This window comes from Balaenoptera ricei, chromosome 1 (genome assembly GCF_028023285.1).
Source record: "Balaenoptera ricei isolate mBalRic1 chromosome 1, mBalRic1.hap2, whole genome shotgun sequence".
Taxonomy (NCBI): Eukaryota; Metazoa; Chordata; class Mammalia; order Artiodactyla; family Balaenopteridae; genus Balaenoptera; species Balaenoptera ricei.
The window spans coordinates 9,910,046-9,924,476 of record NC_082639.1 but is presented as its reverse complement, the minus strand read 5'-3'; the positions used below and the strand labels follow the sequence as shown (position 1 = coordinate 9,924,476).

Genomic DNA, 14,431 nt, shown 5'->3' with positions numbered 1-14,431 from the left:
TGTTAGATGGAGACAAGGATGTTAGAGGCAACACACCAGTAATATTGCAGCCTGCCCAAACTCCTCAAATGATTCTTGCAAAGGTTCATTTAAGAAATTTTCCCTTTCAAATACAGACCTGCCAGCCAACTCCATCCCACTCGACCAGTTGTCAAGCCAATCAATTTTCTTTTTGCCTTTGGGATTGGTGGTTACGATACAACTACTTCCCCCAAAGCTGAGACCTGCTAGGAAAAAAAGGGAATGGGACAGGCTTCTTTGTAGCATCTATCAACACGTAAAATTGTGCAGGGTCAAAAGTCCTTCTTGAATCTATCACAGAGAATCACAAGTGCAGAAGGGGGCATGTGCAGAAATGTTCACTACAGACTTGTTTGTGAAAAACTGGAAAGAGACTAAATGTGTCCACCACTAGGGAATGGCTAAGAACTGTAATATGCCATACCATGGAATACCATGCAGTAGCTAAAAAGAGCAAGATATATCTATGTTGTTTACTAGGCTAGATTTCTAAGATACGTTGTTGAGTGAAAAAAATCTCAAGTGGCACAACATGTACAGAATAGTATCTGTTATATACAATATATGTCAAAGTCATCCCACAAAATAATCCTCTATATTTTTTGTGAGTACATATCTGCATATGTGAAAGCATAGAAACAGGTTTTGAAGGGTTGGAAAACCTACCCTCCACCCCCTAAAAAAGGTAATAGTGGATGAATCCAGATAAAAAGGAATAGAGTTGAGGGAGGGTGGTAAAAAGACACTTCAGCCTTATGTCTAAAAGGAGAATTTTTTTTAAAAGGGACTTCCCTGGTGGTCCAGTGGTTGGGGCTCTGTGCTTTCACTGTTGAGGACGCATGTTCTCTCCTTGGTCTGGGAAGTAAGATCCCGCAAGCCACGTGGCACGGCCAAAATAAATAAATAAATAAAAGGAGAATATATTTGTGTATCACTTACATAATATAAAATTAATTTTTAAGGTAGAATGGAAATGAAAATATTATGAATGAGAGTGTGGAAAGCTGTAATATTGTCCAAAAGTAACTATCGCCCCTCTCCGGGGAGGATTATGCTTCCCTGTTCTGTCAGCATCAAGTTTGGTCATAGGACTTGCTCTGGCCAACGAAAGGTGAGCAGAAAAGGTGAGCATCACTTCTGAGCAGAAGCTTGGGGAGCCAGTGTGTGATTTGCCATGTTCTTTTTCCCTCTGCCATGAGACTGGAGATATTTCAAATAAAGCCTGTATCCAGGAGTAGACGAATGTGGAGCAGAGCTGTCGCTGACCTTTGAGGGTCATGTAATAGGTAATTGAGCAGGAAATAGACCTTTACTGTCATAAGCCACTGAGACTGTGGGGCCATTTGTCACTGCAGTGGAACCTAACCTGTACTAGGACAGGAGGAGAGAGCAGGCAGGCACTCTGGAGCAGAGGATGCAGGGGTAAAGGGAGACAAGGTCTGGGGTCAGGCAGTCAAGGAGTTCCTGGGTGGGGGTGAGGAGTACCCTGGGGAGGACACAGTTTTTTTCTACTTTGCCCTGAGATCTTGTCCTCGATTGCCTTCTGACAAAAGAAAGTAATCTGGGATGCAACACGTTATTTTCTATCTGATGGCACTTGCCCCTGGCTAACTGGCATATCTTTCCAGCGAAAGTCCTGGGTACTTACTGAGAAAACACTCCTGGAGCACCTGGGCTTAAAGGTATGGGGGTGTCCATCTCTCCTGAGCCGTATTAGTGGGGCACATCAGTTGTGCATTCCTGGAGTGGGCTACAGTTACCAATTCCAAAGCCATTCAGACTTAGAGAAAACTACAGTCAAGGAAGCAAAACAAACAAACAAAAATGATGGCAAAAAGACTTGACGCTATCAATCTAGTTCAGATCAGAGGGAGGCTGACACCCAGCTGGATGGGAAATGACTCACATAAGGTCATGTGGCTCAGTCGTGTCTCTCATTTTATTCTGAATGATAGGAAAGAAAAAAGCTAATGGACCGTGGGGCTCAGCAAAAAAGGTTTGTTGTCAGACAGACCAGGGCTGCAATGCTCAGTGCCCGGCCAACTACACAGCCTTGGGTAAACTACTGAATCAGCTGGCCTTGAGCCTGACTGGAAAGGGTCAGGAAATGAGTATTGTTATTAATGTCTCTGGGCCTCAGTTTCCTCATCTGTAAAGTGGGCTTAAGAATACCCACTTTGGGGGAGGGTGGGATGAATTGGGAGATTGGGATTGACATATGTACACTAATATGTATAAAATAGATAAATAATTTTAAAAAGAGAAAGAATACCCACTTTGTAGAATTCATGTGAGGCACACATGGCGGGGAGGGCGGTGGGGCGGTATAGCTGGTGTATTAAATTAAGACTATGCAGATGATGACCTGATGAATGAGGGGGCACAAGCCACCCACACAGGGTCAGCAGGGAGCTCCCCCGCCCCGCATCTGAACTCCTGCTCTGGAGAAGCAAAAACCCAGGGGTCATTTCAACTGAAGGTGCTGTTTCAATACACTCACACAAAGGAGGTAAAGTAACAGGATTTATTATTATTAATGAGCAGAGGGGAGAGCAGTCCTCTGTTCCAGGTCATGAGTGAGCAGGATACGGCCAGCAGGGCAGCAAGCAAGCACCTGTTCCTTCTAAGGTGACTGGGGTGGAGGTCACTAACTTTTCACAGGCTCAACTCTAAGTGGTTATTTTAAAAGGTGACCAGGGCAAAGCAAAGCAAAGCAGGAAACTGTGGTAGGAATCCTAAGCTCGGGTCTTTATCAAAATGTCCAGACTCTGGATGTGAGCAGGGCTGTCATACTATAAAATGCTTAGGCAGAAACCCAGCACATCTGTTTCTCATCACAATGAGGTGGTAGATTTAAACAGCCCAGTATGGCGCCTAGCATGCAGCTGGCTCTCAGTGAACATTTATTCCTATCCCTTTTCCATTCCCTGAGCCTCATGACGGGCTGCAGGAAGGATAGCACTGAATCGGTAAAGGAGAAGAGATGAGCACTGGGTCTCCAGATCAAACCAGCCACTGGGGGTGAAAGTGCTTTATCTCTCCAACGATCTGCAGAAGGAAGTAGCTTCAGAAATGAGCCCACCCAACAGTTCTTCCAGACACTAAAGTATAACCCACTCATCTCCACTGGGCACCATCTTCCTGTGGCTCACCCACTCCTCAACACCCCACTGTAGAAGAGCTGACCACCCAAATTTCCAGAAGGCCAGCTCATGTCCCTCTACCTATCTCCAGAGGCAGGGGTGAATCAAGACAACAATCCAGGAGGGGAGCCCACCCAGACCCAACTCGGAGGCCTGTCTCAGAAGGGACAGTGCTCCCCAACAGCTGAGTGGCCACCAAAATATGTGCTTTCAGTGAGTGGTTCCTATTTCTCCAACAAAGCCGGTCTTCCTGCTGTGAATGGACCAAGAAGCCACCCAATGGGATTCCTCTCTGTCCCATGTTTCAGCATGAACTTTCAACTGAAAGCAAGGTAAGGGCAAACATGGGGTCCTTTGTGCAGTAGACTTGGATATTGGCCTATAAAAGCCACTGGCCAACCAGGAGCAGAGCCTCCTGAAGGCCAGATGGGACCAGCATGAGCGCCTGGGCCATCCCTTCCAAAGGAATTTTTATTCCTAAGTGGCAGGTGGTCAACTTGCCCAGTGGTCCTTGACATCTCTTGCCACTTCCAAGGACCTTGACTCAGGCTTCAATTTAGCTTGTACAGTGGAGTAAGTGTTAATGTGAGGGAGTACTCACTCCATCCTCCATGCCCATCCAAGCACCAGGTGGAGCTGACCCCACCTTCCACCCCAGGGATGGCATGGGACTTGGGGCTAGTCAGTCATAACATTCCACCCTCTTGGTTTTAGCAACTAGATACACCACTCAGAAAGCCAAGAAAGCCATCGAGTTGCAATGTGATTTCCACTGGGACTGCTGAGAATTAGGCAAGTTCATAATAATCGATTTGACTCTGGGAGAATACAAGCATGGAGGTACTCAGGGCCACAGTATAGAGAGAGGAAGGTGAAGTTCACACAGAAGAGCATAGACTAGAGAAAAGAAGAGAAGGCAGCTGGTGACACTGTTTGAGTTCCTGGATCAAACAGTGCCTGATTTATCCCTGGAATTTGTAGCTACATTAGCCAATACATTCTCTCTTTGATTTAGGCCAGTTTGAGTTGGTTCTGTGTCTTAAAACAGATACAGTTCTCACTAACACATCTTCAGTTCTTTGGGCCCTCCTTTGATTTCCACTGTGGACATGGTTGAGTTTGGTCAGACTTTGTCTTCATGGGTCTCTGACTCGGGACTCAGTTTCCCTCTGGACTCTGGTCCTCGAACATGTTACTTCCGGGGCCTTGGTTGGAAGCCTGACTTTGACTCCAAGAGCTCCAGAGCTCCGTCAGTCAGATGGCTCCAGTCTTCATGTGCCACTAGGTGTCCACCATCATGGAAAACCTACCCAATCCGTCTTCACTCTACCAGCCCAGCAGTTGAGACTCTGAGCTCACAGGCAGAGGAATGGCGGGAGAAGCGTCACCACGTACCCAGAGGAAGCGGGTGAGACCAGTTTCTCCACATCCACCCAGCACTAGGACATCAGAGCCCTGCCCTCTGAGCTAGATTGGATGAGGCCCACGAGACTGCCCGTGATGTTCCTGGGTTATTCCAAGGCCCAGCCAACTAGACACTCCTGTTGCCCACAGCCTGGTCAGCCTGAGCCACCTGAACTCTCCCTCGGGGAGGCCATGAGCAGTCTTTATATGCTCATTCACTCTTGCAAATGGTCACTGAAGAATGTCAGCTCAAATTTTCCCTACAGTGAACATGGCTAGAGAGCCCCACCCTCCTCCCAAACCTGCCTCTTCTACTGCTCTCCTTCTAGATATCAGAAACATGCATTCTAGGATTCTAGAACCTGAAGCAAGAGGAGATGGCATCCTCAACACTCTCCCCAGCCCTACTCAGAATCACCTACATCAGCAACAAGGAGCCCCAATGGGAACTGGATCATGGCGGAATTCACACTCTTGCAACTGCAGCAGGAAGGAAAGATGGTCACAACTCCTTTATAAAATGGACCGCAGCATTCAGAATCCTCGTGGAGCAGGGCAAGTACAAGTAGCCCAGGTCAAGGGTGACCAACACCCCATGAAAACCATCCTCCATGTGGTGCCAAGTCACTGGGACTCCCAGGTCCTACAGCCTCTTCTTGTACAACAGCGAATGGTCCTGGAGAATATCATACTCACAGCTCACCATGCAAGCTTTGGGGAGCTGAGACACTACTTCATCATCTGCAATCAGGGGTGAGTTCGTCAAATCTAGAATGATGTTTGTCTCCAGATAGGCAGTTTCATTCAGGGGCTCATGGGGCATGTAGCCTCTCTTCTTAAACTTCTCCGGAATGTTTTCTGCACCCAACCACTTTCTGTACTTCTCCCAGACTTCGGCAGGCAAGTAGGCTCCTTTCAATATGGTGCTTTTCCAGGAGGGGCTGATGTCCAGGTAACCACACCAACAGTAGAAGGCCAAATTCTGCCTGAGCAGTGGAACGTTCTTGTTCTGCTGATAAGAAGGAGGCTGGAAATCCAGGGCTTGGAGAGCGGCATAGATCAGGATCTGAGCACGGATCTTGGGGAGATCAGAACTGTCCACAAGGTTTTGACAAACTATTGTTGCCACGCCCCCACCCACACTGTCACCACAGACCACGACCCGGGCTGGATCTGCCCCATATGTATTCAAGGACTTCAAGAAGTGGATGGTAGCCACCATGGAGTCTCTTACTATCACCAGAAACCTATGCTGGAGCATCCTGTGATATCGGAAAAGGAAGTAAGGAACACAGTTTCCTCTCACCACAGAGCCAAAAACACCTGTGTCTAACATCCTTCAGCCCAGATTTCTTCCATTAACTTCTTTTTCTGAAGCCTGGGCAGGTGACGTTAAGGTAGAAAGTTTAAACTAGGTGACAAACATAAAGCCTTCAGTGCCGGACATGTAGGCTCAGAAAGTGGTATGCTATTCCCACTGTCTCAATGCCAACTGGGGGGACAGTCTGTGACCACACGAGCCCTGACATCCACCTAATGGTCAACAGCTCAGCTATCGCCAACATGATCCCCAGCTCTCTGAACCTACCTGATGCTGCTTCCCTGACTCACACCTGTTTTTATTCTTTTATAAGGCTTGCTTGGGTGTAGATTCTAAGTAATCCTGCCATGCTCACAAGTTTTGTGGGAGGATCTTGAAGACTTAAATACCAGAAGGGGCTAGCAGCTAACATACGGTCCCTCCAGATCAGCCACGCCCACTCCAGACCATGGCTCCATGTTCATGCGGCTATGCCAGCTTGGCAGTGCTAGACCGCCTCATCTTTCAAGAGATTCCAGAAATCTGGGGTTGGCAAGAAATTTCACTATTTTAAATGCTGACCTCACTTTTTTTTTTAATTTAATTTTTTTAAGAAAAGGAAATTCTTTATGGACTCAACAAATCTCCTGTCAGGCATTTCTATTCTGATGCTCCCTGTTCTAAGATACCCTAGGTTCAGGCTGGGACAACAACGCTTTCAACTCCGAAGCGTCATCTCCCCTGGAGTCATAAAATAACTTTCTTGCAGGGATTTGCTAGTATATTCTACTGATGATCTCTTGGTTCAGCACAACTAGAACGGTAAGGCATATAGTGGCCAACAACTGGGTCAAGATTTCCATCCCGTTGCAGAAATGGTTTTGGAGGCAGGAATTGTAAAGTGGGGAGTTTCTCCAGGTCTCTCTCTCTCATCCAGGACTGACTTCTGTAATTTTTACTTACTCCACTGGCTGTATTCCCACCAAGACGTTGGCAGTGGATATTTCTTTATGGCATGTTGCATTTAAATGAAACTTCAGGAAGTGCTTGATCAGGAGGAAGCACCCTGGCCTTGGCGACGATGTGTCAGGCAACAGGGCAGGAGGGCGAGCCCACACCACTATGGTGTTCAGTATGCTCTCACATGTGTCCAGTTTGTCTGACGTGGAGACCCAGGGAGGGCCCGTCCCAGGTCTCTCCTGCCCCTTCGAGGTTCCAGATTGTGTGGTGACACTCCCAGATTGGTTAAGAGAGAGAGTGGCTTTTTAATTTTTCCTGCTTCCTTCTGTGGCTCTCACCAGGGTGGACCTCCCTCTTGGGAGCACTTGGAAATGATGTAGCAGTGTTTGAAGTTGTCGGGCTTACAGCACAGGGCACTGTGGGCATTTAGTGGAGGGAGGTGCTAAGAGTTCGGAATGTGCAGGGCTGTTCTGCTCAGTGAAGAGTGTTCCACCCAGATGTGCACTGGTTGTGAAGCTCTGCACTGTATTTGCTTCATGAAGACCACCCCCCGGCCCCGTCCAGTTTCCAGATGATGCAGTGCTCAAAAGGCATCCTTCAAACATACCTAAGGGCCACCCGCAGGAAGGAGTGCCCCATCTCTGCCTCTCCCTGTCTCTCCCTTCCTCTCCCTCTTCCTTGCCCTCCTGCTCACTGGCTTCTCCCAGCCTGTCCCCTGCTCCTGCTGTCCCTCCACCCTCAGCCTCCCTCCCCATCATTGCCCTGGCACTCCAGGAATCCCAGCACCTCCCCATCTTCCCCTTACTCACCCAACTGCTAGAACGACTGAGTCACTCTCCTTGCACAAATGACAGCATAAGCCATGGTGAGTTTCTAGAAAATGAAAGGTGTGAAACATTCAAGCTAGGAAGGCTAGTGGGTTTCCTTTGCCAGCCATCCTCAACTGCCCCTTCTCACTAACAACCATGACAGACGGAGTGCCTAGGTTGATTCTAACAAGGTTTTGCTGACTCTCCTCTAGCTCTCAGCAGCCTTCCTCTCTCAACCTTCTCACTAGCTCTCTTCTCTGGCACTGTCTCAACAACTTTCTCTAAGACTCACCCCCCCACCAACCCCATCAATTCTACAATTCATTCACAGCATCTGAGAAGCTGTCTGGCCATGGAGCACAGTGGTTCACGGGGTGAGCTCTGGGTTCAGACCCAAGTTCAAATCCCAAATTTGCCTCCTTTTAGCTTGACCTGAAGTGGTAGGGGGCAAGTCCCTTCACCTCCCTGAGGTTTAATTTCCTCTTCTGCAAAATGGGAATAAAGACAGTGATAGGGCTGTTGGGGGCTTAGATGAGATCCTACATATACACGGCTTCCACAGTATCTGCTATGTAACTATTAATATTAATAAATATCAACCAATAAATATTGGCTATTACTATCATTGATAAGGCAGACCAAATCAAAACCATGGTCGCATTAAATCCCTTATTCTCGAATACTACACGACCCTGGCATTCCACAGATTAGAAAGCACTATATAAAGGTGGTTTTTCTCCCTAATTCATGATGGAAAAAAGTTAAAACAATAACATTGTCTCAATTTTGCATTTTTTCCCTCATTAATTTTTCTCAACTCTTTGTTGAGAAAAAAAAAGAGTTGAGAAAAACTGTCTGTACCAGAATTTGTCTTAATCAATAGCTATTGTGAAACACAACTGTGTGTTTAATTATTTTCATTTTTTTTTTGAAATCCTTATTTCCAGCTAAATAGAGGTGGTGGTCACACAACATTTGAATGTACTGAATGCCACTGAACTGTACACTTTAAAATGGTTAATTTTATGTTATGTGAATTGTATATATTTATACACACACACACACACACATATATACACACAGACACATACATAGATACACATACACAGGCATATATATACATATGTACTGTATATATATATCCTTACTTCCAGAAAGTGGTCAATACACTCCATATCTTAGCCTGAATGATCTGGACCCCGCTAACTGTCCTGGTTGTAATAGCAGCTTTCAGACCTTGGGGAGATGACGGGAGCGCCACCGCCCGCTGGAAGGTGGGTGTCCACCCAGCTCTGCTCTGAGAAGATCACACTGCGGGCGGGGGGCGGGGGGCGGGGGGCGGGGTGGTCTGAGGGAAGGACTCTTACTCAAGCTCCCTACGATGCCCCCGCCGCCTTGCAGAACACGATGCCAGGCCTGCGGGTGCTTGAGGACGCCTTGGGCTGGTACAGCTTCACGGGGATCGTCCCGTTCCAGAGGTCCTTGACTATCCCATCCGGATCCTTCTTGAGTGGCGCCAGATCGTGAATGAAACGGACAAATTGGGGCATAGAACAGATTCTCAGTTTCTCAAAAATCGTCCCCTGTTGGTGAGAGAAGAGGAAATGGGGCGCGGAGGGTTTCAGCGTGTGCCGTGCTGGGGCCCTGCCATCGCGGCACCCTCCGCAGAGCGGCTGGAGGGCAGACTGGACCGCAGCCCTGCAGGTCCCCGCGCTGTGCCTCCATCACGCCTGCAGGAAATCTGCCCCCGCCCAGGCCCACGCTGCCCCAGCACCAGCCCCTCTCCATCCTCTCTCCCCAGACACTGGACACCCAGCCCCACAAACCAGGTTTCTGGCCACCCTTCGAGGGTCCCTCTAAACTGGAACGCCTCCCACCTCAGCCTGGACGGGACGTCTCTTCCCAGGGGGGCCCTCTGGACCACCCTAGTCATAATGGCCGTCCTGAGCATTTGCTGCTATTTTTAAGACGTGATGACTGCATTGTGGTTACGTTTTTTAAAAGGGATGGGGAGACAGTTCTTATTTTTTAGAGATACCTACAGAAATAGTTTTAGATAAAGTAATACCATGTCCAGGATCCACTCGTGAGAAAATGGGAATGAGGGTAAATGTGGGAGCACAGATGAAATGAGATTGGCTGGGAGTCAATAATCACGAATGCTATGGGTTGGGTGCCTGGGGCTTCTTTATATTATTCTGTCTCCTTTGAGTTATGTCTGTAAGTTTGCATGATAAAAAATAAATATAAACAAGTAATGTGGGCTCTTCCCCAGGCACTCTCTTTCCGATGGTTCCTCACTTTTCCTGTACCAAGGCCATTTTGGCTTTTAGTGAAGCTCGTGGACCTTTTCACAGAATACCTTTGAATACATAAAATAAAATACATGGGATTATTACATTTTACTGAAATATGGTTATCAAAATACTAGAGTAAATATGCTGTAATAATATACCTTATATGCTTCCTTATTAGCACACTAAATAGAAGATCTAGTGGCTGGTCTAATACTATCATAATTTCAAAGGAATGAGGCACATATGCGATTTTTTGCAATCTCTGCAGTAGCTATAATATGCTCTGAAGATATCCGTGATTCCTCTTGGTGACAAAGTCAAGGGTTCTGCTATCCCAGTGGTAGTTTGTCCCCTTCATGCATAATGGAAGGAAATAATACTACATTTGCATTAGAGGTTAGTGAAAATGGGGCAATTTCCACCCCATCCAAATTCATGGGCTCTTTGCATTCTGCTACCCTTGGGCAGGTTCTAGGAACCCCAGGTTAAGAAGCCCTACTGCACTCTACTGCCCTGTTTTACTCTCCTCACAGCACCTGCCACTCGGTCACTTGGTTTATTTGTAGTGAGTTTGCTTATTTATTGCTGCCTCCTCACCTCCCACTGCCACGAGTGTCCAAACTCCCTGCAGGCCGACTCTGTCTGGGACTTTATTTCTCTTGCCCATCACTGATCCTCCGAGCTGGAAAGGGAGAATGACACATAGCAGTTACACAACACAACTTTGTAGAAAAAAACAAATCAAAAAAATAGCAATAAGGCTACTATTTATGAACGGCTTACTCTGTGCCAGGCATGTAAAGCCCACTCTGGATAGATTAACTCGTTGCATCCCCACCAAATGCTCTGAAGTGGGGTCTCTTACTTTCCCTGATTTTGCAGATGAGGAAACCGAGTCACTATATTTGGAAACCTGGAGTGTAGACTATGAGAGTCAAGGCCAGAAAAACCACAGGACTGAACCATCCCATCTTGTAAAAGCTGACCCTGCAGGTAAGAAAACTGGTTCCTGGGTTCTCCTCCCTCAAGGTCTGCAGTGAGAACAGGTGCTTGCAATCACTTTTCATGAAGTAAGAGAATTAAGAAACATATTTTCTAGGGCTTCCCTGGTGGTGCAGTGGTTGAGAATCCGCCTGCCAATGCAGGGGACACGGGTTCGAGCCCTGGTCTGGGAAGATCCCACATGCCGCGGAGCAACTGGGCCCGTGAGCCACAACTACTGAGCCTGCGCGTCTGGAGCCTGTGCTCCGCAACAAGAGAGGCCGCAACAGTGAGAGGCCCGCATACCGCGGTGAATAGTGGCCCCCGCTTGCCGTAGCTAGAGAAAGCCCTCGCACAGAAATGAAGACCCAACACAGCCAAAAATAAATAAATAAATAAATAAATTGTTAAAAAAAGAAAAGATGACTACTATCTTTTAAAAAAAAAAAGAAACATATTTTCTATATTCAGTCTCTGTCAGCCTTTCTGGAAAAGTACAGCAAATCCTTACTGGCAACATGTACTCGATCCTCACCATGGTTTACTTCCAAGGATCTGATTAAATTACACACACCAACAACAATGAGCGGGATCTGACTATAGGACAGAAACAGTTTTCCATCTCTCAATAGCAGCAAAATATTTCTCTAAAAAGTCACATTCTGTAGTTTTGCTCATCTGTCCTAATTTACCCATCTGCTACATTTCTTTATTATGTTGTTGGCTGCTTCTAGGTAGCAGGTAGGTAGTAACAAGGGCCCTGTGAAGATTATTCCTATCGTCACAGCTTCACAGAGTGGTGGGTGCCGTGAAGAAAGTAAGACAGGAGGCAGGATGGAATTTCTCTCTTACCTGAGAAAGCGAATCATTTTTTGAATGTTGTGGCTCTTAGCCCAGTCCAACCTGAGAAACACCAGGAAGAGGTTAAGGACCATGTTACCCGATAGGAATTATTCAGGTCTGAAATATGCTGTCAGCCTCCACCGCCATGATACGACTATTAATTCAACTAGAAGATTCTGGCGCGTGTTTCCCCAACTCCCTCCTTAATCCTCAGACAGAGCAGACAAATAAAACACAAAACTCACCCGTGTCACCAACAGCTGGAAGAAGCAACGGAGGACTGAAGTTTCACGGGGTGGCCAACGGCTGCAGGGATGTCTGCAGTGAGGAAATGGTTGCCGACAGCCCACAGCCCAACCCCCGCGGAGAACACACAGGCTGTAGCAAGGACCGGAAGCAGGAGTGAGAACATCTTGCTGATTCCACCACGGGAGAGGCCTGTGCTCAGGAGGCTGTGCTCAGGACAGGCTATTTCGGACTCGGATGGGAGCCAGCAGACCTCCTCCACTTATACATCACAACCTGCCCCCACTGCCTCCCCATGTCCTGCAAGCATTGGTCCAGCCAGGTGAGTCACAGACTCAGGTGAGGGTCTGGTTCCAGGACAGGGCCCGTGCGAACGAGAAAGTGGCTCGTGCAACCTGCTGCAGCTGGAAAGGAGAGCTCCGAAGTCTGAGCTTGCATCCTGGAATTGCTACTAGAAATGGCCTTGGATAAGTCACCGTGGACATCACAAGCACTATTCCCTCCACCAGCCCTGTGACCTCATCACCACCTCCTAATTCCACTCTGGTTGAACTTACTGTTCCTCAGCCTGCCAAGGAGGCCCCAGGGCCTAGGCACTTACAGTTCCCTGCACAACATTCTTCCCTGTGACGTCAGCTCACTTCAACCCCTCCCCTACTGCGACTCTGCGACTCTGCTCAAATGTCACCTTCTGAGTGAGGCCATCCCTGACCACCTTATTTAACACTGTAAGTCCCCACAAGCCTTCCTATACCCACCCTGGTCCCACCTGCATACTCTGTCTCTGTGGTCTTTATCATTGCCTGAGATACCACGTGCTTCACTTGTTCACTTACTGCCTTGAACGTAACCTCTGTGAGGACAGGAATTTTTGTTTTCTTACTTGCTTTGTCCTCAAAGGCTAGATCAGGGTTTGGTACATAGTAGGTGCTCAGCAATGTCTATTGAATGAAGGAATGAATAAACAGGCTTTGTTCTTTTCATCATAAAGCAGAAAAAAAAAAAAAAACTGAGCTCACCTGCCTTTCCAGGTTGGGTCAGAGATTGATATCATTGTTCCAAGTCTTCCCTGACAACAAAGTCCCTCATCCTCTGTAATAATGATGATGTCTACTATCTTTCTCACCTCCCCACCGTGGTGTCAGGGCAGCGGTTTTTACACAGGGGGATTTTACCCCCCAGGACACATCTGGAGACACTTTTGGTTGTCACAACTCCGTGGGGGCAGGGGCTGGCACCGGCATCTCGCCGGTCGATGCCAGAGATGTCGGGAAGCATCGTACAGTGCACAGGATGGTCCCCAGAACAAGGAATTATCTGGTCCAATGTATCAATAGTGACGAGGTTGAAAAACCCTGAGTTAGTAAGACTTGGATTTGAATCCTGCCAAATGCCAGCATTCTGATCATGAGCAAGTTATACTCTCTAATCTCCCAGTTCCAAATCTGTAAAATGGGGTGGATAATAATAGTATCCCCATGGGGTTGTTGGGTGCGTCAGAGGCACCATGTCTGTAAGCATCTAGCCTGAGTCTGGGTGTGGGAACACTTAATAGATGTCAGGGAGCAAGGCCAAGACATTTCTATGTGTTCTCCAAACCCCTTCACTCCCCTTGTGGAGGGAAAGGCACACAGGTGATAATTCTTAATCTAGCCCCTGCTGCTTCTGGAGTGACCACATGATGTGTTCTGGCCAGGGGCTGTGAGTCACCATGCTGCCGCCACTTCCAAGCCTGGCATTAGAATGTTCATGCGATCCCTCATGCTCACTCTCTCCAGAAAGGAGGGACTCCTGATGGCTAAGCTTCACAGTGTCAGCGCCTGGATCTCCGTGTCAGTCCTGGAGGTGAGATGCCGGAAAGGGGACCCAGCGGGAGCACCTGTCAGGTGTTGCCTGATGGGGTATGCAGGTTGGTGGTGTTAAACTACTGAGATACAGGATCATTTGTCACGGCTACTAGCCTCTCCTGGGTCGTATTGCTGCAGTGGCAGCATGAAAGCTGGGAAGGACTTCTGCAACGCCAAAGTCTAAATTTACTTTAATTCTGCGTAACTCTTGCTTATTTCCTTGCGCTTTTATCCTTCGACTGCAAGACACTGAACTCACTCCCAGGAAAGCCACTGATCCTGACACCTGAACCCTGCATCCACCGCCATCTGAGGTGAGCAGTGAAGGAACCCGGACTGGCAGACACCCAGGCGCTCTTCCACCTCTGCTTCTGACCTAGCACGATAAGACTGGGCAATTTACTCACCCCCTCTCTGCTGGCAGCTTCTTCACTTATAAAGCAAAGCTGGGGTCCCAGCTCTGTGTCCGGTGCTGAGCCAAACCCTCTGCGTGTGTTAATACATTTAGCTCTCCCATCAACCCTTTATTTAGGTAGACTCTCGTCTTGTCCCCATTTTATGGAAAAGGAAACTCAGCCTC

At 47.8% G+C, this 14,431-nt stretch overlaps 1 protein-coding gene across 1 annotated transcript; it reads right to left on the bottom strand.

Moving 5' to 3' along the window:
• Positions 1 to 5,070: 5,070 nt before the first annotated feature.
• LOC132347960 (arylacetamide deacetylase-like 3) lies at positions 5,071 to 12,170 on the bottom strand. The gene is given in 6 exon segments (XM_059895003.1): positions 5,071 to 5,840; positions 7,639 to 7,701; positions 9,005 to 9,037; positions 9,040 to 9,220; positions 12,004 to 12,041; positions 12,044 to 12,170. Coding segments are annotated over 6 exon segments (1,212 nt in total).
• Positions 12,171 to 14,431: the final 2,261 nt, after the last annotated feature.